At 39.4% G+C, this 27,606-nt stretch overlaps 1 protein-coding gene across 5 annotated transcripts; it reads left to right on the top strand.

Moving 5' to 3' along the window:
* Positions 1 to 56: 56 nt before the first annotated feature.
* On the top strand, positions 57 to 25,779 carry saga (S-antigen; retina and pineal gland (arrestin) a). Of its 5 annotated transcripts, XM_050074961.1 has the most exons (16): positions 57 to 84; positions 6,633 to 6,715; positions 10,217 to 10,277; positions 12,474 to 12,518; positions 13,237 to 13,436; positions 14,329 to 14,388; positions 14,977 to 15,044; positions 15,166 to 15,301; positions 15,654 to 15,738; positions 15,914 to 15,986; positions 17,992 to 18,129; positions 18,244 to 18,321; positions 20,166 to 20,180; positions 20,658 to 20,710; positions 20,966 to 20,975; positions 24,289 to 25,779. In XM_050074961.1, exons 2-16 carry the CDS (start codon positions 6,668 to 6,670, stop codon positions 24,410 to 24,412), a joined length of 1,194 nt encoding a protein of 397 aa, XP_049930918.1. In that variant the 5' UTR covers positions 57 to 84; positions 6,633 to 6,667; the 3' UTR covers positions 24,413 to 25,779. The 5 variants fall into 5 exon arrangements, with proteins under 5 accessions (XP_049930918.1, XP_049930917.1, XP_049930914.1 ...); XM_050074960.1 differs by lacking the exon at positions 20,966 to 20,975; XM_050074957.1 differs by lacking the exons at positions 57 to 84; positions 20,966 to 20,975 and adding an exon at positions 2,201 to 2,294.
* The last annotated feature ends 1,827 nt before the right edge of the window (positions 25,780 to 27,606 follow it).

The raw sequence follows: 27,606 nt of genomic DNA, 5'->3' as shown, positions 1-27,606 counted from the left end.
CAGGTGTTTACATATAGAGGCTCTCAGACCGTGCATCGTCTCCCCCTCTGATCCAACATCACACCTTCCACTGCTGCAACACAGGTGAGTCCCTCTGATCCTCACAAACATCTTCACGCTGACATTTAGTCAGTCCTTCTGATTGTTTGTTTTCATCCTGAGAGTCTCACATGAACTCCTCTGACGTGACGAACACGTAGAAATCTGTGGGGGAAACTTCATTTGTGGTTTGATTTTATCTTCGTTGACTTATTTAAAGAAAATATGATTTCTATGACTCAAAGCCTTAAAATGAGAGAAATTCTCTATCCAAATGGAGGGTCAGAGGACAAACAATGTTGTTTGTTGTTTGTATTGTGATGCCATCTGAGATAAATCTGTGACTCTGGGTGATATTAACTAAACTGAGCAGATTTGACAGATTGAACAGAAATGTTTTGCTTTATCTTTTGGAGATAAATTAATACAATATTGATGTCCATGTGTAGGCACACAGTTTGACAGAAGTTTATAGTTTTTTCTTTTACTTTTATATTTTAAGTTTTATATTTTAAGCTGTAAAAAGGTTTGCAGTAAACACATTTGCCTTTTTAACTTGAAGGCTTAAACTGTTCATAACTGTTAATTTCAATGTCTGAAAACGGCTGTGCAAAAACAAAATTGCAAATAATGCAACATCTCTAGAAGCCTTGTGAACTGTTTGCTTCGTAACTCTGTATGAATATTCTCTGCTCCATACTCCAAGCTAGGAGTGTCCTTTTTATCTGTAGGCACAGTCTGTTACACCTGATTGGCCTGTGTGAAATAATACAGTAATAAAGTCCCAATGTCCTCAAATGAGACGACAATTAAGTCCTAATGTCCTTAAATCCTGTTCCTATTTAATAGAGTCTTAGCTTCTTAATATTGCTGGAACTAATCAAATGTGTACGCCACATTAAACTACAAATATTATTTGTGCTGAAAGCAGCAGCAGACTGACTTTGCAGAGATGGCTGCCATCTTGTTTTTACATTGACTATTGTGCTTTTGCTACCACTAGATGGCAGATAAAAGTGTCCTCATATGAGGACACAGGGTCAGAGCAGGTTAATGCAGGCCCTCCCCCTCTCTTTGTAAACACCAGTACCAGTACTGTTTTATAAGCTCGAACATACGGTGAGTGCATCACTGATTTTCTGTAAAAGGAGTCTGATAACTTGGCTGATCCCAAAACAGTCAAAGGAAGTCCAGGGAGATTTTATGACATTAGTGTGTGTGTGTGTGGTTTTCAGTGAGGAGAGGTGAAACACATCTGAGAAGGTTTTAAAAGGATTAAGAAGCTCAGCAGAGTTATGTCTGTTTAGATTGCTAAGTCATCTCAACTCGATTAACTCAACAGCGTAAAATTGTCAATATTTATATTCAGAACCACCAAAAATATGGAAGTATGACAGAGAAAATGTCCACTTGTTGTTGATGTACTGGAATTTTTAAAAAATATATAAAATTTTGGGTAGAAAGAAGTACTCGGATATTTTACTTAAACACAAGTACAGTGTAGAAATACTGTTACAAAAAAAAATAAATCATCAAAATTTTTCACTTAAGTAAAAGTACAAAAGTATTAGTATCAACTTAAAGTACCAAAACCCAAAGTGGTCTTTATCATAAAGTATATCACTGGATTAAAGTTATTGATACATTAATGTGTTCACCACTTCACTGCTGCAGCAGGTAAAGGTGGAGCTCATTTTATACTGCGGGGTAGCTTATGAATTTAATAATAAACTCTATAGTCTTATCTTAATCAATAATCATACATCATAACTCAAGTGTTGATTATATTCTGTATCATTAAAATGAATCTGCAAAGTATCTAAGTGTCCAGATAGATGTAATGGAGTATTTAGTTACTTTACACCTCTGATTCTATACTGCAGTTTATCTTTACGCCACTAGAGGGCGCCGAAGCACCACCCATTATCATGCCCATTGATATACAGGTGGGATAGTTTAAGATTTCTGCCTCCGCCCCAGTACAGTGGTAGGGAAGGCAATTTATGGTGCTGACATAAATTGAATATTACACTTAAATTAAATGACAGACACTATTGCCAAAAACAGTGCTTCTGTTATTCAAAACAATCACTGAAACATTTTTTGTAACAGTTTTCATAGGGACTATGTCTTTGGTACAAAGTAGTACCAGCGATAACTGCTGTGAGTCACGCGGCTCTGCGGAACGCTGTTCTGGATTAAGGATGTCTGTGTTGACGCCCGGAGATAAACGTGTTGGAGGTCCAGATTTACAGGTACGGAGCTCGAAAGCCTACAAGAATTAATAAAGTTAACGTTAGTTTAAACTGAACAAATGGCGAGTGTTACTACCGAGCTAGCTTGTAGCCTCATCCGTGATTTAGCACGTCGTTCGTTAAGCTAACTTAGCTAACGTCACTCCGGTTCGCTCACGTTGTAAACGTTAGCGTTAAATTAGCAACGAGAACCACAACGGTGACGTTAAATCACATCGATATATTCTTAAAGCTGTTGTCAAACTGCGAGTAATACTTTAAAATTGGTTTTTAATGAACGTACAATTGTAAAATGTTTATTAGAGTCGAAACCAACGTTTAAATGATAACTTTACACGCACTTCAATGTAATTTAACGTTATGTTAGTTTAGGTTAAAAGTGGAGCGATAAAGTGTGTGGAAATTTACATGTAAATGTTGGTTTAGACCAGGGTAAATATTTGGACCAAACTGCAGATATGTCCACCAAAGTTACCGGACAACGTGTAAAAAATAACGTATTTGTTTTTTATACACTTGGAAACTAACACATTGAGTGTTTTGGGGGGGACGGTGGCGGTTGGTGGAAATTGACCTTTGTTAAAACAGACATTTTGTCACATAGTAGGAAAGCACAGGTGTATTAGTGATGGCTTCATTCCATTTAGAGGAGGTCCTGGTGTTGTTGTGCATGCGGGCTCACTGGAGTAGCTTACTGAGACACTTAATGGAACTGAGCCGTTGTTGATGTCATCAGTCTCACCTGTGCTTTACCTGCTCAAAATGTCTGCTGTGAAAAAGGTCCGCTGTTGTGCAGTAGTCGCAGTCAGTGGTGGAGAAAGTATTCAGAACCTTTACTCGAGTAAAAGTACTAATACCACACTGTGAAAATACTCTGTTACACGGAAAAGTCTTAGAAGAGTTACTTTAGTAAAAAAAACGAAAATGATCAGGAACATGTATTTAAAGTATTAATAAAGCACCCACTGCAGAAAAATCTGAAAAAGGCAACTCAGAATATTCAAAATAATTTAGAAAATGACCTTAATGTTTAACAAATATGTGACAGTTCATTTTTCTCTCAAACAGCTAACTGGCTATTTGTCTAATCTCTTCAGCTCTACTTGTATGAACGGTTTAAATGACAAAATAAAGTAAATAGAACAATAAGGGTTGCAACTAACGATATGATAGCAGTCTCAGATAATATTGCAGTTTCATGGTATCACAGAATGTATATTATTATCAGTCAGAATGACCCTTAAAGGAATAAAAAAAAACAAGGGTTATTGTGGGGAACAAATGTTTTGTTACTACAGTTGAAACTTGAAACCATTTTGTTGATGGAAATATGTGTAGAAAGTCTCCCCTTGGAAATAACTCAAATAATCGGGGGATTCTCTGTCCAGTTGTATTTTTTTTTTATATCGTTAATAAGAAAATTAGTGCTGCACGATTAATCTAATCGCGATGTGAGGCTGTGCGATTTAATGTAGGCTAAATAAATGTTAACGTGTGTGCCTGTGAACGTGACTGCCTCTCCTGTAGTGTGTGGAGTTTGTTGACATCACGCCCACAAGCCATCCTGGTGCGTGCAGCACGTATGGTCAGGTGACCAGCAGGCGTGCAGCAGTGACCAACACAGACACTGAAGAAGAGCATGAGCTCGACCATGAGCAGGCTTTTTAAAGGTTGCCTTGTACAAACTGGCAAAGGGACAATCGATGAAAACTAGCTTTTTAAGCTAATTCGAGTGCATTTACATGTGTGGTTTTTTTTGTACACAATGTTTATTAATGTGCATTGTCCCTTTCAAATAAACTAAACTAAACTAAGTTGGTGGCGAATAAAACGTCTGTTACATGGCGATACTTTGGATTCAGGTACGGCGACGTTGAACAGAAAGACGTGCTGTGTAAAAGTTTAAAAGTTAAAGTCGCCACGTCCCGTGGCAACACGACCAATCTATATCAGCACTTGAGACAGCACAGAGGAAAGTAGGAAGAGTGCATGTGAGAGAAAGCCGAGCAGAGTAACGTTAAAGACAAAGAGACAACTGAAAGACACCAGAGCCTCATAAAACAACACCCAAGCACAGTTAAGCAAACATTTGTAAGTGTCACAGGGAAATCATGGACTCCATAACAAACTATATAATAACAAATGAAAAATTGACAAATTTTGCTCGGGTTCGGCCCACTTGACACGCTGCTGTGTTGTGCTATGGCGTGCTGGAATTTGTCATTTACGTGACAACGCCTGAACGCAACACAGGCTCGCTCCGCTGTGTGTACAGTTCTGTGCTGCGCTGCTGTGTGAGCAGCGTGTTTGACTGTGCTCAGTCTGTTGATGGTCATTGACACACTGTCTGTCCATAACAATAACTATGTCAGGTCAGTGCCCCCCTGATATAATGTAGGGGAAACACTGAATCAAGCAAAACGACTCATGATACCATTTATTTATTACATTTTATTGTAATTATATTGTAATCGCAAATCGCGATATTGTCCACCATAATTACAATCGCACATTTTTACCAAATTGTGCAGCACTAAAGAAAATGTACACGGTATGATAACTGTCAACTTTTATATTATGGAACTGGTATATCGCTGCAACACTCAGTATAATATTTCCCTCTATAGAGTAGTAGTATAGAAGTACTACTAGAAGTTTAAAGTGGCAGAGAAAGAATAGACTCAAGTAAAGTACAAGTACTTCATATTCATACTGAAACACAGTACTTGGTTACATTCCATCACTGGCTGCAGTCCAAAGTGAGAAAGAGGTACAAAACCAAATGTGCAAAGTGCCAGATATGTGAACAGGTAAAATTCCACACGGCTCTCCCTCAGACTTCTGATTCATTGCTCACACTATAATAAATTCTGCCACTGATCATCAGCGACTGTGACATATCAAGATGTGTTTTTGATGTATGTGTGTATGACAGCCACTTGACTAGATAATTGTGTGATATTATTTATTTATATGTGGGATTTAAAGTGTGTACATGCTAGTATTTTCCCCTGATATATTTTTCAATAGTAGTTTTGGCACTGATAAGAGAGGTAGTGGTGTGCTCAAGGACTGATTGTTATTGTCCAAAAACTCAAGGAAAAAATGCAGGTGCTCTTGAAGAAGAGGGCTCAAAATCTTACCAAAGACGACAAACAAACTTCAGGCACTCTTGCATGGAGCAGGGAAAGAAAAAAGGTAGCTTGATTACTTCATTAAAAAGCCTTTATTTTATTATGGCTTGTACAAAAACACTTAAAAAAAACCTACCGGTTTCGACCTCTTGGGTCTAGCTTTGGCACTATATTGGAGTACACAGGCACATATATGTTTTTTTTCTTGGTTTATTTTTATCATGAATATGCGCTACAGGTGTGGCATGTCACGTGACCATAGGCTGTAAAAATAAGCACTGTTGGTATTTAGGATGGCAACTTTCTGTCACCTATCAGAAGTGTGAGGAAGAGCTGTGTGGCCCGAAACATCACCCTGTACAAAAGTATACATTTGAGGATATCACCCAGGGCTTTGGGAAACACTGATGGCAATGTTTCACCATTTTCTGACATTTTATAGACCAAACTAATCGATTAATTCAGAAAATAATAAAGGGTGAAAATAATTGTTAGTTAAAGCCCTTATTTCCAGTCGCCATCTTTGTGTGAGTGTTGGAAAAAGAAGTGCAGTGTAACTCGGGGAAATGGGTTAAACATCTTTTTTAATGTGCACAGTTTGAAGAGCATTTAAGGATTCTGGAAACTTTCAGAACAAAATAAAGTTACTTCAGTATTAAGTTTTATCTAACGGTGAGGTAACTTAAAGGTCCTGCACACTGAGCTGTAGCTAACATGGCTCAGTCAAGAGCAAAATCTGGCTTCTCAAAGTGTGGATTTAAATGCAAACCAATCAGATGCCACCATGTGTCAGTGATTCTGCTGTGGGATGTAGCTTTTCATGTTTGAACGTTGCAGGTTTGATTATCTGTGTTGGTGTCTGTTGGATCAGCGCCTCCTACTGGTTGTCATATTCTTTGCACCCAGGTTCAAGGCTCAGATTCAGATCAACTGGGCTGTTTGTTGTTAAGTGTGTGTAGTTTTAATGAAGTTGTGCGATGGGTTGTTGAATGTGTTGAGTTAAAGTCACATAATGGACAGTTTACTTACTTTAGTTTATGCTGGTGTATTTTGCTGCCCTTGTTGAAGGCCTTTGACTAAAGGTGAAAACCAAATGTGAACCTTCTTTATTAAGTTCAGGTTCACCTGCCGTTTTATCATTTCACACAGAAGAACGAGCCAAATGAAGAAATCACCTACAAATATTTTTGTCTCTTTCTTTCAGGTGCTGTTGACTCGCTGCCCTCAATCTGTACCAACATGAGTCCAAAAAATGTTGTTTTCAAGAAGATTTGCAAAGACAAGTCGGTGAGTGAAACAGCTGACTGCATCTTTGCGTGTGGTTTGTAGTGCTGGAGGTGTCCACAGTCCAACACTGACTCATGGCTGTTCTTAAAATGAGCATAATATCATTAAACATCCAAACCAGAGTCAGATATCACCTCCATCTTGGTGTCTGCAAAATTGGAACCCTAATGTCTCATGTTTTGTCACAGCATCACCGTATAGACGTTTTTTGGTCAATAATTCATTGTCATTGCAAAGAAAAATAGACTTCACTGTCTCAAAATGCACTTGATAATGAGACCGGATTTATTCTAAAGGAATACTTCATCCACAAAATGACCATTTGTAAATCATTCAGTCATGCCATGTTACCTTTTTCAAAGCTTTTTTATCACATGCCTCTAGAGAAAATGGCCAGTTTCATTGATATGTTATCCACGTTTATCAATAGCAAAACTATATCAACACATTAGTTTGGAAACTCTCACAACTCCAGCAGTAAAATGCAAGTCTTATTTTCCACTCTTGTTTCCATCAGTGGGTCATCATCTGTTGAGCTTGTTGATAGTTTTACATTTCTAGACACCTTCACATGGACAAAGAACACCAACTACATCCTCAGGAGAGCACAGCAGAGACTGTTCTGTCTGAGGCCTCAAGAGGTTTGGTATGAGCACCAAAACTTTAGTGAGTTTTTATTGCTGTACCATCGAGAGTGTTCTGATGGGCATTGTGTGGTTTGGCAACCTGACTGCTCAGGACTGCAGACGGTTACAAAGGACTGTAACAACAGCAGGGAAACTCATTGGCACTAATCGGAGACCCCTGAGTCAGCCGGGATTGCTGCAAGTCGAACTTTTTTTTTTTTGCCAGTCAGTGTGCTGTGCAGCGTATTTCTGGGGACATTTTAGTCCCCAGATTGAGCTGCAGAGTGAGCGCTCCTCATTATAACGCCACCTTTGGTACAGGCGTTTGTGAATGTGGCGCAGAGGAGGAGAGGTTTTGCCCCGCAAGGCCCTGAAATAACGTTATCTTCTCTCTTCTGCTTAGAAGTGGTGAATTCACAGCCCACAGCAACTTAATACGATACAGTCTCTGGCTTTTGTTTAATATCTAGTGTCAGACAAAATGCTGTTGCACATTTCCAGTCCGTCACAAGCAAAGTTAGCTTGTTTATTATGTTACGTGATTGTCACTGTCGACCTGAACGTCCCAGTGAACCCCGCTCAAACTGTCAAACTCTACATGGAAAAAAGGAAAGAATAGTTGAATATCTCTGTTTAACAGCAGAAACTAATCTTAATGACATAATTCTGAGTCAGGAACAGCCCTAACATTTACACCACTTGTTGCAAAACAAAAGCCCAAAACATCATTAAGGACGCCTGCCATTCTGCTCGTGTTCTGTTCTCGCTTCTCCCATAAATATCACTTTAAGGGAGCGTTAAGTCACACACCACCTGTCTGAGAAATAGCTTTTCCCTCAGGCAGTTAGGTTCCTTAGCAGCTGCATATATGGACTGCACATTGCTGCGTGTAGATTGTATGTCCTGTATATTGTGGGTCATGTTATTTACTTGTTGTTGTCTGGAGATTTGTGACGCTTGTGTAGTCAAAGAGTGCCACTGAACACAAGCATTTCATTTTGATTTTTTACACATCACTTCACTTGAACTTGAACTTTGAGGCATGCTTGAAAAATAAAGTTTCCTTCATGGAATCAAGGTGACAAGGCATGACTAAGTGATTCACAAGTGGACATTTTGTGAGTATAGTATCCAAGTATTCCTGTAAGATAAATATCTGCGTAACTCTAGTTAAGTTTGTGCAGCTTTTTATTTATTTATTTTTAAGAAATCTTGCAGGCATTGACTGGTAACCCCTGATGGCCCACCATCTCTTTTTTCTCAAACATTGCTTTTTTAATAGTTATTACTCATGCTGGTCTGGTAGTAGACGAGTTATTGGCATCAGATACAGTAGATCAGCAAATGTTTGACCTTCAGTGAAATTTTCCATCTCACTGAATTTAATTCTGTAAAGCAGTTGAGCTGCGTGCTGATCATCAGGAGGTCGAGGCAAAGTCACGACAACGTGAGCTGAGCTGTGTGCTTGACAGCTTTATGTCAGATAACAGGCGACTGCTGCTCAGATGTTTGTTTGACCTTAAATGTTGAATAGCTGTCTTTTACTCTCAGAAAATGATGTTAGTAGAATCCGTAGTTATGAAGTTTGCATCTTACAGCAACGTTCTGAGTAACACATGAAAGGTTATCTTTACATGTAATTATTTCAGCTGTCTGTTTGTCTAAAGCCAGTCCAGAATATCTAATTGCTTAATGTTTAATGCTTTAATTACTCTAAATGGAAAATAAATAGCTCTGTATAAATGTATTGTAATGAGGGTCAGGTATTTCCACGTATCAGATAGTTGTGGTGTTTGCTGCAGCCAGAGGACTCTGTTCAGCTCAGTTTACAGTAAACTCCTCTGGTGATGAGGACACAGGGCTAGATGCTAATAGTCAAACCTGCAGCTACCTGGTGACAAGTACCATTTGCTGTTTTGTAGAATCTGGAACTAAAAGCCACAAACACCGAAATAAAATGAGAGTTGAAGGGACATTCCCACACAGATCACATAGCAAGATGGTCAAAGCGGCAGCCATCTTCTGTATAGACGAACTGAGTTGCGGCAAGTCGCAAAGTCACTGGGATGAGCTTTTGCAGTAATGACCCAACAAGCAGTGAAGTAGTACGTTTTCAAAAAAGCAAGTAATTACTTTTTAAACAGGACTGTAACTATTATTTCTATATTATTTCTTTCTATATCACGTTAGCTGAAATTCGTAAACTCAGGGTTTTCCACACATTGTTTCATTTGTCGAGGCCCGCCATGATATCAGCATCTGCCTCAACATATTGATTTAATATTTTTTGGATTTTGACGCTCGTTAGGAGCGCTGTTGGAACATATACCGTTTGGTTATTTATTGCACCACACTCAGAGTGCAGAGCGTACTCGGGGCACTGAGGGAGAAACAGACTGTCAGGCACAGTGAAAGTTAGCTGGTCATTGTGCTGTGTCTAAAAGTTTGCATTCACTCGCCTCTAGCTACTGCTCCTCTCATCCATCGATCTGATCAGCTCTGATTATATTGACTGACTAGTTATCCACCCCGTGACTCAAACTGAAATGTTGCATGTGCCCTGTGTTCACAGACAGAATGTGATTCAACTGGTTAAAAAAAAAAAAGTGGAAAAGAACCTTAGATCGCTGCTGATTCTGCTGCAGGTTAGAGTCCCATTTCAAAAAAATAAATAAATAAATAAAAAATTACGGTATTTAAGCTCAGCAATTTTCCAAAGTTACCAAATTATTTTAATACCAATTAATTTGTCTTTTGTTTTATGTGAACCAAAGTGTCCCAGCTCTGTGCTGTCATGGAGAGCTCACCCACAGACATCATGATGCAAAGTGTCATTAATGCCAGATATTTAAAACTCTCTCCTCTCCTGCTTCAGGTCGGAGTCTACATGGGCAGAAGAGACTTTGTCGACCGCATTGACTCTGTGGATCCAGTGGGTGAGTTTTTTCCACCGATAAACAAACATCCACCAGTAAACTAGCAGCCACGTCAGATGTATTGTCCATCGAGGTTATATCTGCAGTCAGATTTATCTGTCTGCTTCCTGATGCATCAAAAGTGTGGGCCACTCAGTGTTTCATCGCAGTGTAGATCTGATAATTGACAGTGAGACGTATTCTGTGGGTGAGTCAGATAAAGTCACCACAAACTTCCAGTGAGACACCAAAAAATATGTTTTATTTTTTTGGTTAAAAGCAAATTGGTCCGTTTGTCTCGTGTATTTTACTGGATAAATACAGAGCGTCTGGGATCACAAGAGTGTCTCTCTACTTTAGTGTTGCTCATTTATAGAGCATTACAGTGGGGACGCACAATGTTAGATTTTTGCCGTTCTCTGATGTGCCCGCATTTTTTTCCATCTCATTTTGGCCAATGCTGATATATGCATATATGTTTTTTCCACCCAATCGCAGAGACCATCACGTCGCTCCTGTAGTGGAGTCAACATATTATTATGCTTACATTTTAGTGACGTCCCACTGGCAGATACAGACATGAAATACAAAGCACACAACACAATATACATGTTCACGGGGCAAAATAAGAAAAGGGTTTCGTGTTAAATAAGGCTGCACCTCATCGTTATTGTTATTGATAAATCTAGTGATTATTTTCTAAATGAGATGATTGATCTAATGATTAATTTATCAATTATTCAAAAGGTTATTTAATTTTTCAATATAACACTTAATTTCCTCCAGAATAAGTATCTCTTGTTCATTTTAGAACATTTTATTCATTCTTTTTCTCTTACAAACATAATAACAGCATATTGTAAAATTTGTCTAATTCCCATGTCGCTGCTGTGTTATGATAATATTAATATTAATAATGAAATAGGCCCTGTGTGTCAGATGTCTGATCAGAAAGTACTGGACCTCCAAATCAACTGGATTGCTTGGACACAGATTAAGTACTTAACTAGTACTTAACTTTGATTTTAGGACATGGCTTTATTTCATCACTAGTGTAATATGCACTTTATGTAATAACTGGCAAATGCATTTTTGCGTCAGTGTGGGACAAGGATAAAAACTGAAAAGATTTACAGGCTGTAACAGCAGTCACACTCTGTAACAACAGTCTGTAGTGTTAGTCAAAGCTGTCTTCTCACTCATGCATTATTGTTAAAATGATCAGAAAATATAAAACAGCCAAATAACAGCATTGAATGATGCATGCTGTAACTTTAGCAGTAGAGCAGAAAGTTTAAGTGAATACCACTGACAGAAACACATCCTGCATGATGATAATCCCCATACATATGTGTCCGGATGGGGACAAAAAGTAAACAGTGCTCTGGGATGCTTTGCTTGAAGTGTGTGTGCATGACAGTTGTACTGCTGTGATAAGCTACTTCCACTTTGTGGGTGAAGTTTTTTTAGCTGCAGCTTGCTCTCTGTTGGAATCCATGTTTTAACAGCGTGCATGTTACTTAATTGCGACATGCTGACACACAGTTTGCATATTGACATATTATCATAATCAAAGGTGTTGATTACGTCATCAGCCCTAATGTGAAACATGCTGTATTTATGTTTATGGAACAATTGTAAAATCCATCAGAGACAATCCTGACAGAAGTCACAATCAGGGCAATTTTCACCTGTTTCAAATAATTCAAGTCTCATATCGGCAGAAATGTTCATTTCGGGCTGATGCTAGTATTTTATTTTAAAGCCTCTGTGTGACCGTTTGGACGGAAGTGTTTGACATGTTTTTCTTTTTAGGAGTGAAGGTTTTTCAATAATGATGATATCTCAGTACCTCTTAAATCTTTTCTCTTTTTTTTTCAATATTTTTTTCTTTTACCCATGTGACATTTTCCATGATGTTGCTGATCGGCATAGTTTTCTGTGTGACATAAACCCAAAGTTTAGAATAGAAATGTTACTGTTGAAATCCTTCTGGCAGATGATTTGGGCTGAAATTGATTGAATAATGACAGAAACTCAACTCCTCACACTCAAATAAGAAATAATTTCACCCCTGGATTCTGGCTCCTGCTTGTTTGTGTCTTCTGTTGTAGGACACATTTTGGTTATGCTGGTTATTAAAAGGGTTGAACTCAGTTTAAAAATACACTTCCATTTTTATTGCCTTAATTGCGCTGAACTTTTTTTCACCACTAGATGGCGTCATCATCATTGATCCTGAGGCTCTGCAGGGGAGGAAAGGTCAGTACCCAAACACACTTCTCACTCAGTGGTCTCAGTTTACATCTCACATTTTCCCATAGATTTTGAGAGACTTATTTCATTTGAAGCTGCTCAGACGTCCATAGGCGTCACCTGTCTGTGTGTTTCTCTTCCTCACACCTGTGTGATCACTTCTGTCCACAACACTGTTTCCTACTGAAAGAAATCTGACAGTCCAGTTTCACAGATAAGAGAAGTGACATGAGGCCTTTATGGATGTTTTTAGTGTCTCTCAAATTAACTTTTATTTCCCTTGAAGTAGCCATGAGGTTGTAACTTTATTCCACAGTGCCTGGAAGCATTACACATCATGTTTGTATCATCTTGTTCCAGATCCTCACTGAAGCTAAATATGTTCTCTATATTTGTTCATTTTGACACATGATCCCAAAACACAGCTCATCTCATATCTTTAAAACTTTGAGATCTCCATGAGCTTGAAGTAAATATTTTGGGGATTGAACAAAATCACACAAAATGAGCTGGTACTGACATGTCCTTCTGGTGTTAAAGAGTTTAAATACAAGAAACTCATCTGCCATCCTCCTCTCAGTTTTCTCTTTATTTGTAAATCATACTGTTGGTTCCATGACATTTCATCACTAAATACACTGCTGTGTCGTATTTGTACCCTAACTAATGACTTTAAAGGGACACCTGATCATCACAGTGACAGTGTCTGTCCTCTGCCCCCCAGTGTTCGTCACCCTGTCCTGTACTTTCCGGTACGGCAGGGATGACATGGATGTGATGGGAATCGCCTTTCGCAGGGAGCTGTACCTGTCAACTCGCCAGGTGTACCCGCCTCTGCAGGACCGCGAGAAGGGAATCCACACCAGGATGCAGGCCAAGCTGCTGCGCAAGCTGGGAGACAACGCCTACCCGTTCTTCTTTGAGGTGAGGAGTGATCGCTGATTAGAGACCCCCAGGCTGCATGAAGGTGCTTTTATAACAGCTGCACTGTCAGGAAGAAGACAGAGGAAACAGCACAGTGACATACTTCAAAGACAGGTTATAGTCCTGCATTTAATATGTTACTGTTATGAAACTTAACAACCATCAGCAGGGAAATGTACTCAACTCTGTACTCAAATTGCAGTTTGTGGATTTTGGTGCTTTCAAATCAGTTGAAGAGAGAAAGCAACAAAAGAAAAGATGGCGTTTCACTTTATAGGATGTAACCACTGACTGTGTGTCACAAAACTGACAAACAAACTCATTAGACCACATTAGAATTTGAGTAATGTGTGTGTTAATGTTCTCACACTGGAAAAGATAAAGTATGGTAAACAGTTGTCAGTCTAAACAACTGGTTGACTTTTTAAAATAGATTTAGATCACACAAAAGTTAAATTTCCACTGAGCTGATACAAAAAAAGAAGAGAAGTAGAAGAAAAAACTCAGAAATCCAGTTTAAAATACATAGACAGGACTTAAATGTCAGGTTAAGCAGCAAGTTGACAGAAAAACAGGAGGCAGTAGTGGCTGTGATTGTTAATGGGGTGGGGATGAAAACTGACAGGATTAAATTTACTGACCAGAGCAAGTAATACTATTAAAATCACCCCACCTCTAATGGATGCATTCATCCAGTCTGACTGGGGCTTAAGACTGATTTTCTCAATTATTAATTTATTGCTTGTTGTATGTATTTAACTATTTATTTTACTAGATCTGTTTTTATCTTGCTTTTAAGGTAAAGTCTATTTCATCGCATGTGTTTGCACAAACAGCACTATCTGAGTAAAGGCTGACTGATTGATTGACCCCTGTCTTTTTGTCTTCTCAGTTTCCTGACAACCTGCCTTGCTCAGTGGCTCTCCAGCCAGCACCTCATGATGTCGGCAAGGTAAGAGCCCAACTAGGGGATCGAATCAGTCCTGATTAAGTGAACACATGAAACACTTTTAACATACCACAAAGCACTTGCTTAAAAGGAATAAATGTGACCTCAAGGCTGGTTCGCCTGTCACTTTATTTCCTACCTCCAAAACAGAGGTGAAGAGCACCAGGCAAACTTTACAGAAACAGTGATGGCAAAAATCATCATCATTGATTTATTTATTTATTTATTTATTAAAGATTTTTGTTGGGGCATTGTTTGCCTTTTGTTCATAGAACAGCTCAAATAGACGTGGGGAAAAGGGGGGATGACATGCAGCACAGGGCCTACTGAGTCTGTTTGTAACTGGTAACCTATCGACAGGGTTACCTTCACTTCACCTGTTTAACTGTCTGTAGCAGTTTAGCTAACATTCATTCCACTGACTGCTGTTATTACAGACGTGAACAAATTACAGACACTTGCCTTGTTCATGGACTCATAAAAAAAGATTTTTTTGGTCTGGTGGGGGTTCATGTTGGCTTAGCAGCCTGCCTGTATAATTATTTACTGCTCACCACAGGATGGTGACGTCTCTTCTCTCTTCTTCTGTAGCAATGTGCTGTGGAGTTTGAGATCAAAGCGTTCAGCGCTGAGAGCCAGGACGCTAAAATTCGCAAACGGTGAGTCCAGCTGATCTGTCCAGAATTTATCTCCATTTATTCATGACACTAAAACAGCTCCAAGTCAGTATAAAAAGTCTAACCCAGACTTTGATTGTTTTAATATTTCTTTGTCCAACAGGAGCACAGTTAAGCTGATGATCAGGAAGGTCCAATACGCTCCAGAGAACGAGGGAGTGGCGCCCTCTGTTGAAACCACCAGGGACTTTGTCATGTCGGATAAACCACTGCTTGTCAAGGCCAGTCTGGACAAAGAGGTTCGTAGCTTCACATGTATCTGTAGCACAAAACACAATGCAGTGAATGTTTTTCTTTCAGTACATGCAGGAGTACTTTTTCAAAATCAGCTGCAGAATCTGAAGTCTCAGTGGATGGAATTCTCCATGGTTGGTGCACGTTGTGCTCGTAGAACTCGTCACACCTCTGCTGAAACACCTGAATTTCACTTCTGTCTGAATTGCCTTATTTTAGCGCCAGTCTCTTAGAAACAGCTGGACATGTTCTCGCAGGAATATGATCTGAAATCTGAGAGATAACAACAATATGACAACCAAGATTATGCCTCCCTGATGTTAGGGTTAGTTTTCTGACCCTGCGTCTTGTTTCCAGATGTACTATCATGGTGAAGTTGTCAATGTGCACGTCAGCATCACAAACAACTCCAACAAAAACATCAAGAACATCATCGTCTCTGGTAAATACGGTCGCTCATGTTTTCATTGTGAGAGGAGGGATGTTCATTAACTAAAATATGCCCACACTGTAATATGGAGAAGTGTTACTGACTGTCTGCATGTTGGACCTTTGTTGCATGAGTAAGTGTAAATGTAGCCTCCAAGTCATTTTTCTTCTTCTCTCGTCCTCCTCAGTGGATCAGGTCGCTACGGTGGTGTTGTACTCCAATGACAGCTACGTCAAATCTGTGGCCATCGAGGAACCTGGGTAACACACAGCTCACACTAAATTGTACATAAATTATAATTAAGGGTTTTCATTATCAGATAGTCTGAGACCAGTAGCCAAGATACTTCTGTTTTGCATTTGTTTCGAATGTAACACTTTTTTTTAAAATTACAAATGATGATATCAGCTTAACAATTTGAGTGCAAAGAGGAATCTTTCAGCAGTGTATATGAATGTCGGAGTATCTCAGCATTTGGTATTTGCCCCCTTTGCTTTGCATGACAACAGATGGCATTGACAAAGATCCAAAGAGCTTCATGCGATGCCACTGAGTGGTTGTCGTAGATGATGTCAGTGACTGTGTAGGAAAGTCCATGACAGTCAGGACTCCTTTGATCTTTATCGTAAATGGACTGGACTCGCGCCTTTTCAGTCCTCTGCTCTGACCACGTCAAGAGCGTAATTATTTTTTAGCACTTTTATTATACATGGAATTAGTGTATTTGGGCACGTCAGCGCCAAGTGTTCCAATTTATGATGTCAACATGTGTTTTTGTGTGTGTGCTGTATGGTGCAGCAGCTTTTAGTCCAAAACAAATTTCATTGAGGGGTGATAAAGTATACCTTTCCTTTCCTTACTTTACTTTACCTTTCCTTAACACTACATGTCACATGTACTCTCTCACACACCCATTCACACATTGGTGGGTGAGGCTACCATACAGACTTCACGTTCGCTCAGCAATTGGGGGTTCAGTATAGTAGTGGCTTGCAGAGTTTCCTCTACTCTTATGAAGCCAGGGTAAATCACACACAAGACTTTAAATGCTATTGTGTGGGGGTTTAACGTGCTTTACGATTTATTGTTTCAGACCTGTGAAATGAAAGTAAATAAAAGTTTTGTTGTCAGCTTACTAAAATAAACAGGGGGTCTGCATTGCAGCGACATGTAGTTACATTTCTGGGGAGGTGCACGTCAGACTCTGGCCTTGGGTATGCTGTATGCACGGTGTTGATTCAACACAGACGTATGAATCCCACTTTAGTTCTGTTGAGTGTCATCTAAACTTGTGCTCCAACAGAAGGGCTACAACTCAATTATCCAGCTCTGACCTTTTCTCCAAAGGAGTTAAGTTGGTCAATGCCATAAAATTTCAGTTTTGACACTTCTGACTTTCGGACCCTACTGTATCTTTAAATCTAAATTAAGACTAAATTAGTATTTCCATTTGTTCATAGTTAAAAGAAAAACTGAGTTTCATGTGTACAGTCAGTGACGTCATGTAGACATTAAAGCTTTCACTCAAAAAAAGGAAAAGATTTATTTCATGACAGCTCTCTGGTCATATAAACCTCATGTCAAATCAACAAATAAAGTCTCTGCTACCAGAGCATTAATAATCTGCAGATACAGATCAAGTGAGACAGAAGATCAGGAAATATAACTTTAACAGTCACAATAATCAAGACAAGTTTGAAGTTTTAAGAATTAAATACAAATGCACCTCAGAGTTTGAATAGATGGAGGTTTGTGCCTTTTTAATTGTGAAGGGAGAGTTTGTAGCAGTGATGAGGCTTAGAGAGAACTTGCGGCCCCCACTGGCTGGTTAAGTCGAGTGAGGAGTCAGTGACGATATAAAATGGTCAGTGAAACAGGTTTTTCAACAATTACAAATCTCAGCAACTATCAGTGGTCCTTAAGCATACAGTCATACATGTGCACACAAAATATGAGGCTGGTGGATCCAGCCAGATACGCTGCGGACAGAAGGATACACACTCTCACAAACACAACCAATTGCATCGTCCCCTCCAGGCTTTCACCTGGCGGAGATCATACTACATGTCCAAATTAAGCTTTCCTAAATCTTCAACCTTCCTCACGTCTTCACTGCTGTTCTTAATTCAACTGTGAACTGAGCAGAGTTTCACAATCTGAAAGTGAGCTGGGAGGACATTTAAGATTTGGATGCTCTGTGATAAAATCAGTGTATCGTAAGTTATTTCCTAAAGCTCATTGTGCATCTGTGTCTTCATGTCTCAGTGACTCGGTGTCTCCTGGAGCGACCCTGCAGAAAGTCTACAAGCTGCTGCCTGTGCTGGCCAACAACAGAGAGAGGAGGGGCATCGCTCTGGATGGCAAACTGAAGCATGAGGACACCAACCTGGCATCATCCAGCATGTAAGCAAAACACTCACACAGCCCACCTCTTCTAACGAAGTGACAGCTCAGTCAGGAGGTGAACGTGTCTTTATTAGAGTGAATAATTTAAACGATCTTCTTCTTCTCTTTCAGTATCAAGGAAGGTGTGCTGAAAGAAGTTATGGGGATCATGGTGTCGTACAGAGTCATGGTGAAGCTCATCGTCGGAGGGTCAGTCTTCCCCTTTTGTGTGTGTTTGTGTGGGATGTTATGACTCAGGCTACCCATGGGGACACATTACAGACTAAAGACTAGTTAGTTGGGGATGGTGTGTCCAACTGGGGACAAAAACCATGTTTACAATTTGGAAAAAGCGTATTTTTGAATGCTGCATTCCATTTAGGAGATACCCTGGTATTGTGTATGCTGGCTTAACTGAATAGCTTACATAGAATTGAGCCATTGTTAATATTATCAGTTTCACCTGCTATGACAAGTCAAAATGTCTGCTGTGAAAAAGGTCCACTCACATGACAAAATGGTGCAGTTCTTTTATTTTAAGAGTGCAATGAAATGATGTCATTAAGGGCTCCAGTCAAACCTCAAATGCTGGGGGAAAAAATATAATAATAAATCACACTTACATAGTGCTTTTCAGTGTCCTCAAAGATGCTTTAAATAGAGTACAATTTAAAAAAACAAATTCTTTATTAAAGACAAAATAAGAGATTTCTGTTTTTTAATACATTAATGTGAGGAAGGTTAAAGTCTCATTGTTCTAAACAGATCTGATGTTGTCAGCTCTTCAGTTTAAGTCAAATGCTTTATGTACGTCTTAATTTATTCACTCAGTTTGTTTCCATTGCACTCTGCTGCATTTTGCTTTTATCACTACACCAACTTTCTCACCTCACACAAGCATAAAAGCTTTGTAAGCCTCTGCGCCGAATACAACTCAAGAATGCCTCGAGGGAATTTCTTCAAATTTAGCACAAAAGTTAACTTGGAATTAAGGATGAAATTGTTCGATTTTGGGGGACCTTGTATCTTTCTCATTCACGCAATATCTCAAGAAGGCCTTAAGGGACTTTCCTCAAATGTGGCTCCTCTGTGCTGCCTGGTTGAAGATGGGCGTTAAGCATCCATGTTTTCACAGACATAGATATAAACTATAAGTGCAACCTGACGGGTTTGGGCAGTCATACAACCGCGAGGCGGTGATTCTAGTTTTTACATATTTTTTTCAAATTCTTTTTTTATGCCAAAAAATAGAAATAAACGCAAGGCACCATACGATTTATACAGCACCTACTCACTTTGTGATAACAATCTTCAGTTCATTGTATTCCACTCTGAGATGAATCTGCTGAAATCTTGAAATCACAGCTTTTGCTGTAACAATGTGTCAGGTGTCTCTGGTAGTGAACGATCAGCAGCAAACAGACACAGTTAGAAACAACCTGGTGAACATAGCGGATTATTTAGCAGCCAAAGAGACAGATATTTCCCTCAGGAGCTGGTGGAGACCAAAAACCGAGCTGAAAGAGAGAGAATATTGGACTGACATTACAGACTGCTGCGCACAGTCAGTTACTGGAGGTTAAACTAAAATTATTATTAACAAGGTCGTCTTATTGTGCCTGAAGATGAATATTGTTTATTGTGACGTTTGGTGTAAATGTTCTCCGTCCTTCCAGTTCACTCAGGGACAAGATAATGTCTTTTATCACTTCATCAGTTTTTATTTCCAGGCCTTCATCCCTCCCATTAGATCCTGTTTATATTCCTGCATCTTCATCAGCAGTGTCATCTTTAGTGTTCGTTTTCCTTTTCTGTTTCTTCGCACCCCCTTTCTATGCCTCCACACAGGCATTATGTTTTTGGGGTTGTCTGTCTGTCATAGTCCCTAAAATTATTTATGGAGTTGTGGTATCTTGTGTGAACATTTTTGGGTCGACTTGAACCCACCGCCTGCCCGTCTTCCCAATGTTTGCTGTTGGTGTGCAGTGTTCAAATCAAAACCTTCAACTTTTTTTTTGTATTTGTCCCAATTATTGTCACTGCTGCGCTCACAGGATGATGGGATCAAGGTAAGTTCATGTTTACTTATTTTCATCAGTAGTAGTTAGTAGAGTAGTAGAATGTAAGAGAACAACAGCATGTAGATCGGCGTTAATGACTCACTTTTTTCTGCCTTTGAGAAAATAGAAGTCTGCTTTTCTCTCTTGCAAGTAGTTATCATGGAAATCTTTATCAGTGATGTTTTCCAGTGTCTAAAGCTTCCTCCGCCTCTGCTGCATGTTTAAATCTGTCTTGTAAGATGTCCTTGAGGTGCACCCTTAGTAAAAATGCATCATTATTATTAAATGATAATATATATCATTTAATATTTGGGATAGTAACATGTTATTAATTTAAAGCTTCTGATATTCTTTATTCAGCATAGCATTTATTTATTACCTTTAACTCTTTGATAACATTTTGTTGACATGATTGTGACATCATGTACTGTGTATTAATTCATTAACACAGCTGCAGTGAGATTTTTTTGTTTGGTTGTGTTGCAGCGAGGTCGGCCTAGAGGTTCCCTTCAAACTGATGCATCCTAAACCTGATGCAGGTAAGGAAACAAACATTTCACTCTGTGTGTGTGTGTGTTATATAGCAGCTGTATGGTTCTTTGTTGATTACATGTGAGTCTACCAAAAGCATCTACATGTAGTTAAAGGTATTATTAACTCCATAACAACTAAATAGTGGATGCAGTTAATCGTGTATATAGAAGTGTTCATAGAGGATTTTCAAGGTCAGCTGAAAGAATGTCGACCAACTTAACCTTCCTGTTTGTCTTTTCTTTTCTTATTGCTGCCAACAGTGAAGGAGAGGTAAGACAGTTTCCAAGCAAAACAAAAGAATACAGTGAATTATTTATTTATTTATTTAGTCTTGTTTTTCTCTAAAATAAGTGTCAGTCCCTCTGAGTTAGGATGAACAGGACTGTTTAAATCAGACAGCAGGTCGTCTTATTGTGCCCGAAGATGAATATTGTTGTGTTTATTGTGACGTTTGGTGTAAATGTCCTCCGTCTATCCAGTTCACTCAGGACATTTTTATTTTATTTTATTTAACTTTTATTTAACCAGGCAAGTCATTAAGAACAATTTCTTATTTACAATGGCGGCCTGGCGACATGATCCAGGGCCGGAAATCCGGCGCAGGAATATTCTGGTGCAGGAATATTTTCCAGTCATTCCAACTACCAACTACTAAGTATCACATTACTCAAGGTAAACAAGGAGATCTATCCAATCAGAGGCAGAGTAGGGCGGGTCTTTTCACAGTCTCTCATCCAGTCACGGTACGGACACACCAGACGCGGAACCGAAGCGCAGCGCCCAGCAGCGGAGGCAGTTTTCAGTCGGCGCCCATGTTAAACTATCTGACTGTCCACACAGGCCGCTGAGCAGAGCGGAGCCCCCGTGGAGGCTCGCGCACTGCAGTGCTTCAGTTCGGCGTCTGGTCTATTTTTCATGTGAGCCGCGAGCGCTTCTGTCAAGCTGGATAGAGCGGATTGTACCAAACAGGAAGTCAGACACAGAAAGACGAGAGAATCCGGCCAATTTTCAAAATAAAATTAAATTAAAAAATAAAAGCCTGTTTAATCATGATGTTGCTTGCCCGTCTATAAATATTTGTTCAGTTTGGTCTAGACACGAGAGAGATGAAAGCACACACACACACACACACACACACACACACACACACACACACACACACACACACACACAGACAGAAATGGCTACAGGTTGGGGGTTGCAATTCACACATACAGAAAGGGGTGTGGGGGGGGTGATAGAGATAAGCGAGAGATAATTTGTGAAGCCACAGATGAGTTGTCACTTGCTAATTAGCTCAGTCAGAAGATTGCTCCTTGGTGTTAGAGGTTGTGAGTTTAAGCCTCAACTGATGTAAAATGTACATTTTAATGCAGATGTTCTTGTTGTCTTCCTATTCTGCCTCTTGCTGCTCAGGATTGCCTAAAATTGCCTGGCCCCAACCATTTTGTAGGAGCTGATGACCAAATTTTTCTTTTTTGGTGAACTGTTCATATTTCATCATTAAAAACCTTGAAATTGTTATTCTAGCTTCTTGATGTGATACTTGATTGATACTCTCAGATTAATTCATTTTGACATCAAATGTTCAAAATTTTCTTCCCGGGGGGGGCGTGCCCCCAGACCCCCCTTCATGCTCTCTAAAAAAATTTCAGGCACAGGATTTTTTCTTGCTTCAAGCCCTGATGATCATGTTTCAGGATCTTTTATCACCTCATCAGCTTTTATTTCCAGGCCATCTCTCCATTGGATCCTGTTTATATCCCTGTATCTTCATCAGCAGTGTCATCTTTCGTGTTCTTTGTTTTCCTGTTGCCTTCACACAGGCATTATGTTTTCAGGGTTGTCTGTCCCTCCCGTTCTTGGGAACACGATATCTCAAGAACACCTTGAGGGATTTTTTTTAAATTTGGAACAAATGTCCACTTGGACTAAACCATGAACTGATTGGAAATTGGTGGTCAGATGTCAAAGGTCACTGTGACCTTGCATCTGTCTCATTCTCTTGAACATGATAACAGGATAAAATGATGTGATGAAGCGACTTCAATGTGATGTTTCACAAAAACAAAACCCAGGCACTTTTTATATCTCAGGAACAGAAGGGGAGACATTTGGTCAGATACTGAATTGGTGACTCTAATCTTGAAACTGTGCTGATTGTATAGATCTTCTGTGTGAAGCATCCATGTTTTCACTGACATGAATGTAAACTGTAACTGACTGGTTCTCGGAGGCATACAACAGCAAGGTGATAATTCTAGTTTTTATATTTTATCAGTTTCAATAAAAGTTCAGACTGCTAAGAGGAAAAGATTTAAGATGCTGACACCCATGCGTGTTTTCAGTTGTTCTGGTTCAGTAGACCTTGGACGTAGATTTACAGAAAATGACATGAAATCACTGGAGTCAGTGCGTCTCCTTATTTGCAAAGTCGAAGGACTCGCTGGTCCCAGAAGTGTTTTTCTGAATCCTGTGTTCCTATTTTAAAGACTTCCTTCAAACTGCAGACTTGATATTACAAAACAAAGAAACGTGTGGCTCTCCTGGATAACCCCCAAGAAATCATGTTTTGTGTGTCAGTTTTGACGCATGACAAGCCTCAGCTGCTTTTCTCAGTCCAGTGTGTGAATCACAGCAGTAGTGATTTCAGCACATCGGTGCTGTTGTTGTTTCATTCATAAAAAAAAAAAAAAAAATCTGAAAGTGAATTCATTTCAGCTGCAGACTTTATTTATGTTTTTCTCAACATTTAAATCTTTAGCTTTCACCCACCATGAGCGGCACACGTGAGAGCATGCTTTGCAGATATGCATCTTGGCAGTGGAAGTCAAAATGTTACTAGAGACAGACTAAACCAAGACGGCCCACATTAAATTCATTTCCTGCATGTGCATGTGTGGGTTTCACCACTGCCCCGCCCCTTTAGGAGACTGACAGCAGTCTTGAGTCTATTCCCTCCAGTGGGGAAAAGTGAACGTGAGTACAGATGATGATCGCCCCATAGTAACCGAAGTAAATATCGTATCCATTTCTCACAAGCCCCAATCCTTCCAGACATTTTGACACTGAAATGGCATTTTTTTTCAGACAGACCAATCAGGAGCAAATTAACTTTACTCGAGACATGCCTGTTTTAGCAGCACACTCTTGGGAGATCTGGTAACAACTGAGGTGTTCTAACACTTGGTCGATGTCAGACATTAAGTTAGCAAAATAAGGAACAAACATTAAATTTGTACTGTATATAGTGTCATATTGTTTTGAATCTGATCCACTCTTCTTCAGTCTTTGAGATGATTTTCACTATGTTTGATTTTTACTAGTTGAATCGGGACATTGCAATAACTTCTAGAAATTATAAAATATAGTTGTGTGCAGTGAATGATTTAGTTATGCAGATGACGAGTCAAAGCTCAGTTAAAGTTTGCCTCATGTCAGTCTCAGTGAAGTGTAAGTCTGTTTTCAGTATTACCTGATCCTTTCTGTACTTCCTACTTGTGATAAATTTCACTGTGCTTCTGACAGTAAATGCTTGCAGTTCCTTTCTAACACTGCTGTCATCTGTCTGTGTCGTCTGCAGTGAGATGGAGGAGGAGATGGAGTTTCAAGAGTTCAAACGCTCCTACCTGAAGGGGATGATTGATGATGAGGACGAAGATGGCAATGTGTCGGGGGGTGACGACATGGCGCCCAAAGAGAAATAAAGGAGAGAGTTGGTCGGAGTGATGACAGCTGAAGCAAAGACAGCTGGGAGTTTGAGTCCCCCCAGAGTTTGTGCTAGAAAAAAATTGAGACTTAATTAAAGGACCATATCTGTGATTTTGCATATTTTGGTACATAGTTCACCAAGTACACTGATCAGGGGCAGAAAGGCTCTTTAACAATATGAAAACATCTTCCTGACAAGGCTAACATGCTACCAGACAGCTGCTTTTTTTTTTTTTTCTACAACCAGCAGACACGTGATCATCCCATTGGAGTGTCTCATGTAAGTATAATTTTAAAGGTCCAGTACAGAGGATGTAGGGAGATTTAGTGTAAGCTAGTGGTGAGGATTGCAGATTGCAGCCAGCTGTAACTTCTCCTGGTTATAATTCCTAAAGTGTTCATAGTTTATTTTTTTATCGAGAGCCAAATTATCCAGAGAGATCTCTTCTCTCTTCGCTGTTTGGCACGTCGCAGACAGCCCGCTTGCCCAACACCTGCTGTTGCGTTCGCACCTATTTTCTCTGATGATTAAATGTGTGTTCACCTTTTTACCAGGAGACAAATTATCTGCAGAGGTATCTACCTCTCGACAGCAAATGGACAGAGTAATTTAAACTGTTATAAACACTGAATAAAATATTTTTACGTTAAGAAAAAAAAAATGTTTTCTGGCGCTCTCGTTGAGAAGGGGTTGTGAGCTATTGTGGCTGACATGAAAAGGAGAATGGCCCCACTTAGAGTCAGTGTTTGGTGGTGCATAACATTTAATACTGTAGCTAAATCTCGTTTAAAGATGATTTCTTAGCCAACATGCAACTCCACTGATATGGTCCCTGAATTGAATAAATGATGAATTCTTCTTAAGTTATTTGTAAGAATAATTTTTATGCTTTTACAGATACGCAGCTAATTTCAGACTCTATAGTCATTTGTTCTTTTTGTACAATCAGAACACGTGGACTATGTGTTGCTCAAGAATGCAAAGAAGTTGGTTTAGATGTGCTTGACTTGAGCTCATAACAGTGGTTTAGAATACGAGTATTCTATGTGTAAAAGGCAATGATCTCCCAACATTTCTCTGAACTAACTTTTTTTTTTTAATATAATCTGACAAAAGTGCAAGCTCATAAATAATATGTGAATTAGTTTTGTTTGCTTTTAACTGTTTTATCACAATTCGGATGGCTGAGTTTCCTGCTACCTTGATTCTGAAGGAAATCATCGCACTGTAAAACTGCTGCTGCTGACTTTAGTTTTACTGTGGCAACATGTATGTAAAAGGTTAAGCTCTAGTTGGCAGTTAAAGGAGGTGTGATGCTGTGTGTGACTTCTGTGCAGTTTGATCTCTGACAATAAAAGCTGGTTGATCCGTTCTTGCATCAGCTGCTCTTTCTTGGTGTCGTGCAGTTTCTCAGGCTCGAGGTCCGGGGTCCATGTGGGAGTTCATGGGACTTTTTTTTACAATAAATATTTCCTTATGTTCTTTAAATCTCTGTTTGTTTATTTTTTTTTAATACAAAGCCCCTTTTACACTGCCTTTCCATTGCAGAGTGGACGGACATAGTTGTCTCACCTTAAAGTCGGCATCAGAGGTAGTAACAGGGCCGGTAGCAGTTTGCAGCTAGCTCAAAGAAAAACAGCAGCTTAAAACATCTGCAAATAGTGAAAACAATGAGATCCAGGAGCTCCTTACCCTCCGAGCAGAGGACCAGATCAGGCACCATATAACAAAGATGGTAAATGATTGTTATTGACATGTTATTGTTTATACAGTGCTGCCAACACGGATGTCATATGTTACACAGAGGTTGAAGCTATGGTGTTGCATGTCACGCCTATCACACCTCTTGATTTCGTGATGCCAGCATGCTGTCAAACCTCACACACTAGACTGGAGCGACTTGATTGCTTGGTTCTGTGTAAAAATGTAAAGGGGACATGAAGAACAGACTTTGTAGCAGCCTTATAGCGCTATCTCTGTGTGAAAAGGGCCCAACTTTTTCCCACTTCCTGTCAGTGGCATTCAGCTACAATTCAGCTCCTTTCAGTGACGCAAATTTGACACATGACGTAAAAACAAATATTAAGTTTCATCAGTTATTTGCTCAAACATCTGCTCTCTGTGGTTTGTGTCACAATAAGGAAACTGTGCCTCTGTTGGGGGACTATGTTCAGTAGTGGATTAATCCACATGAGCTGCTCTAGTGAGTATTTGCTGCAGCGGAATTGGGTGAAACTACAGCATGTGTGTATTAAGGAACATGTCACCCAGTGACACAGTGTGGCTCACTGATGTAATAACAATGGGCGTGAACAATGGAGCTCTTTGGCACATAGGAAGAAGATTTAACAGGCTCTAGGTACCTATTGATGCTAGTGATACATCATCATTTTGAATAACAGTATGGCTGATACCAGTGTATTTTTTTGTTTTTGTTTATTTGTTCTTGTTCTTTATTCCCCCTTGTCCAAAGAAATCTCTATTATAGAAATAACTGAACTGTTTTGAAGTCATTCAGTCCTTCGTGGCACTACCTTTGAATAAACACAACTTAATTCATACAACTTTATCAAAAGACCTTTAGTAAAAACTTCTTTCACATGAAAAATATCTTTAAAACAAGGCTTATGTCTTTTTACTATATATATATATATATATATATATATATATATATATAATTATATTATATTATATTATATTTCACTTCCATAACATCTGTTTTACGTTGCTGTGAAAACATCAACGCATTTCTTCTTCAAAGAGCTGTATTTTACCTTCGCCTAATACTCATTTTTATTGAATAGAGCTTGAAAGCATCACAGTGTAACCTCTGTCAGCAGTTGGGTCCGGGCACCAGAGGCAACTGGAAGTCCCCTCAGGCGTCTATAGTGAGTTTACTGCGTCACGGCACCCTGGAGAGGATCTCTGGTTGTCCCAAACACGTTTTCTATTGTCCCCGAAATAACAGGACACTGTTAGTTTTAAGCTTTTTCGGCTGCGCAAAAGTGATGTAACATAACAGAAAAACGTCAGCCAACACCATCGCTGAATATCATCTTATTTGAAGATAGGCCCATGGCAGGCAACAAGGCAAATATCTGCCAATAAATGGGTGCATCCCTTGTAGATATATTCAGTGTCTGAGTATGTAGAATATCATCAAACCTACACTTTCAATATTTAATTATT

This window comes from Epinephelus moara, chromosome 21 (genome assembly GCF_006386435.1).
Source record: "Epinephelus moara isolate mb chromosome 21, YSFRI_EMoa_1.0, whole genome shotgun sequence".
NCBI classification, from domain to species: domain Eukaryota; kingdom Metazoa; phylum Chordata; class Actinopteri; order Perciformes; family Serranidae; genus Epinephelus; species Epinephelus moara.
The sequence above is the reverse complement of the archived record's forward strand: the minus strand, read 5'-3'. Positions and strand labels throughout refer to the sequence as shown.

Excerpts from the sequence above, each read along its gene's own strand:
- saga (XM_050074961.1), top strand. The coding sequence starts at position 6,668 with ATGAGTCCAAAAAATGTTGTTTTCAAGAAGATTTGCAAAGACAAGTCG. Across the intron at positions 13,437-14,328 it reads CCTACCCGTTCTTCTTTGAG|TTTCCTGACAACCTGCCTTG; the intron begins GTGAGGAGTGAT and ends TTGTCTTCTCAG. Across the intron at positions 15,302-15,653 it reads AGGCCAGTCTGGACAAAGAG|ATGTACTATCATGGTGAAGT; the intron begins GTTCGTAGCTTC and ends TCTTGTTTCCAG.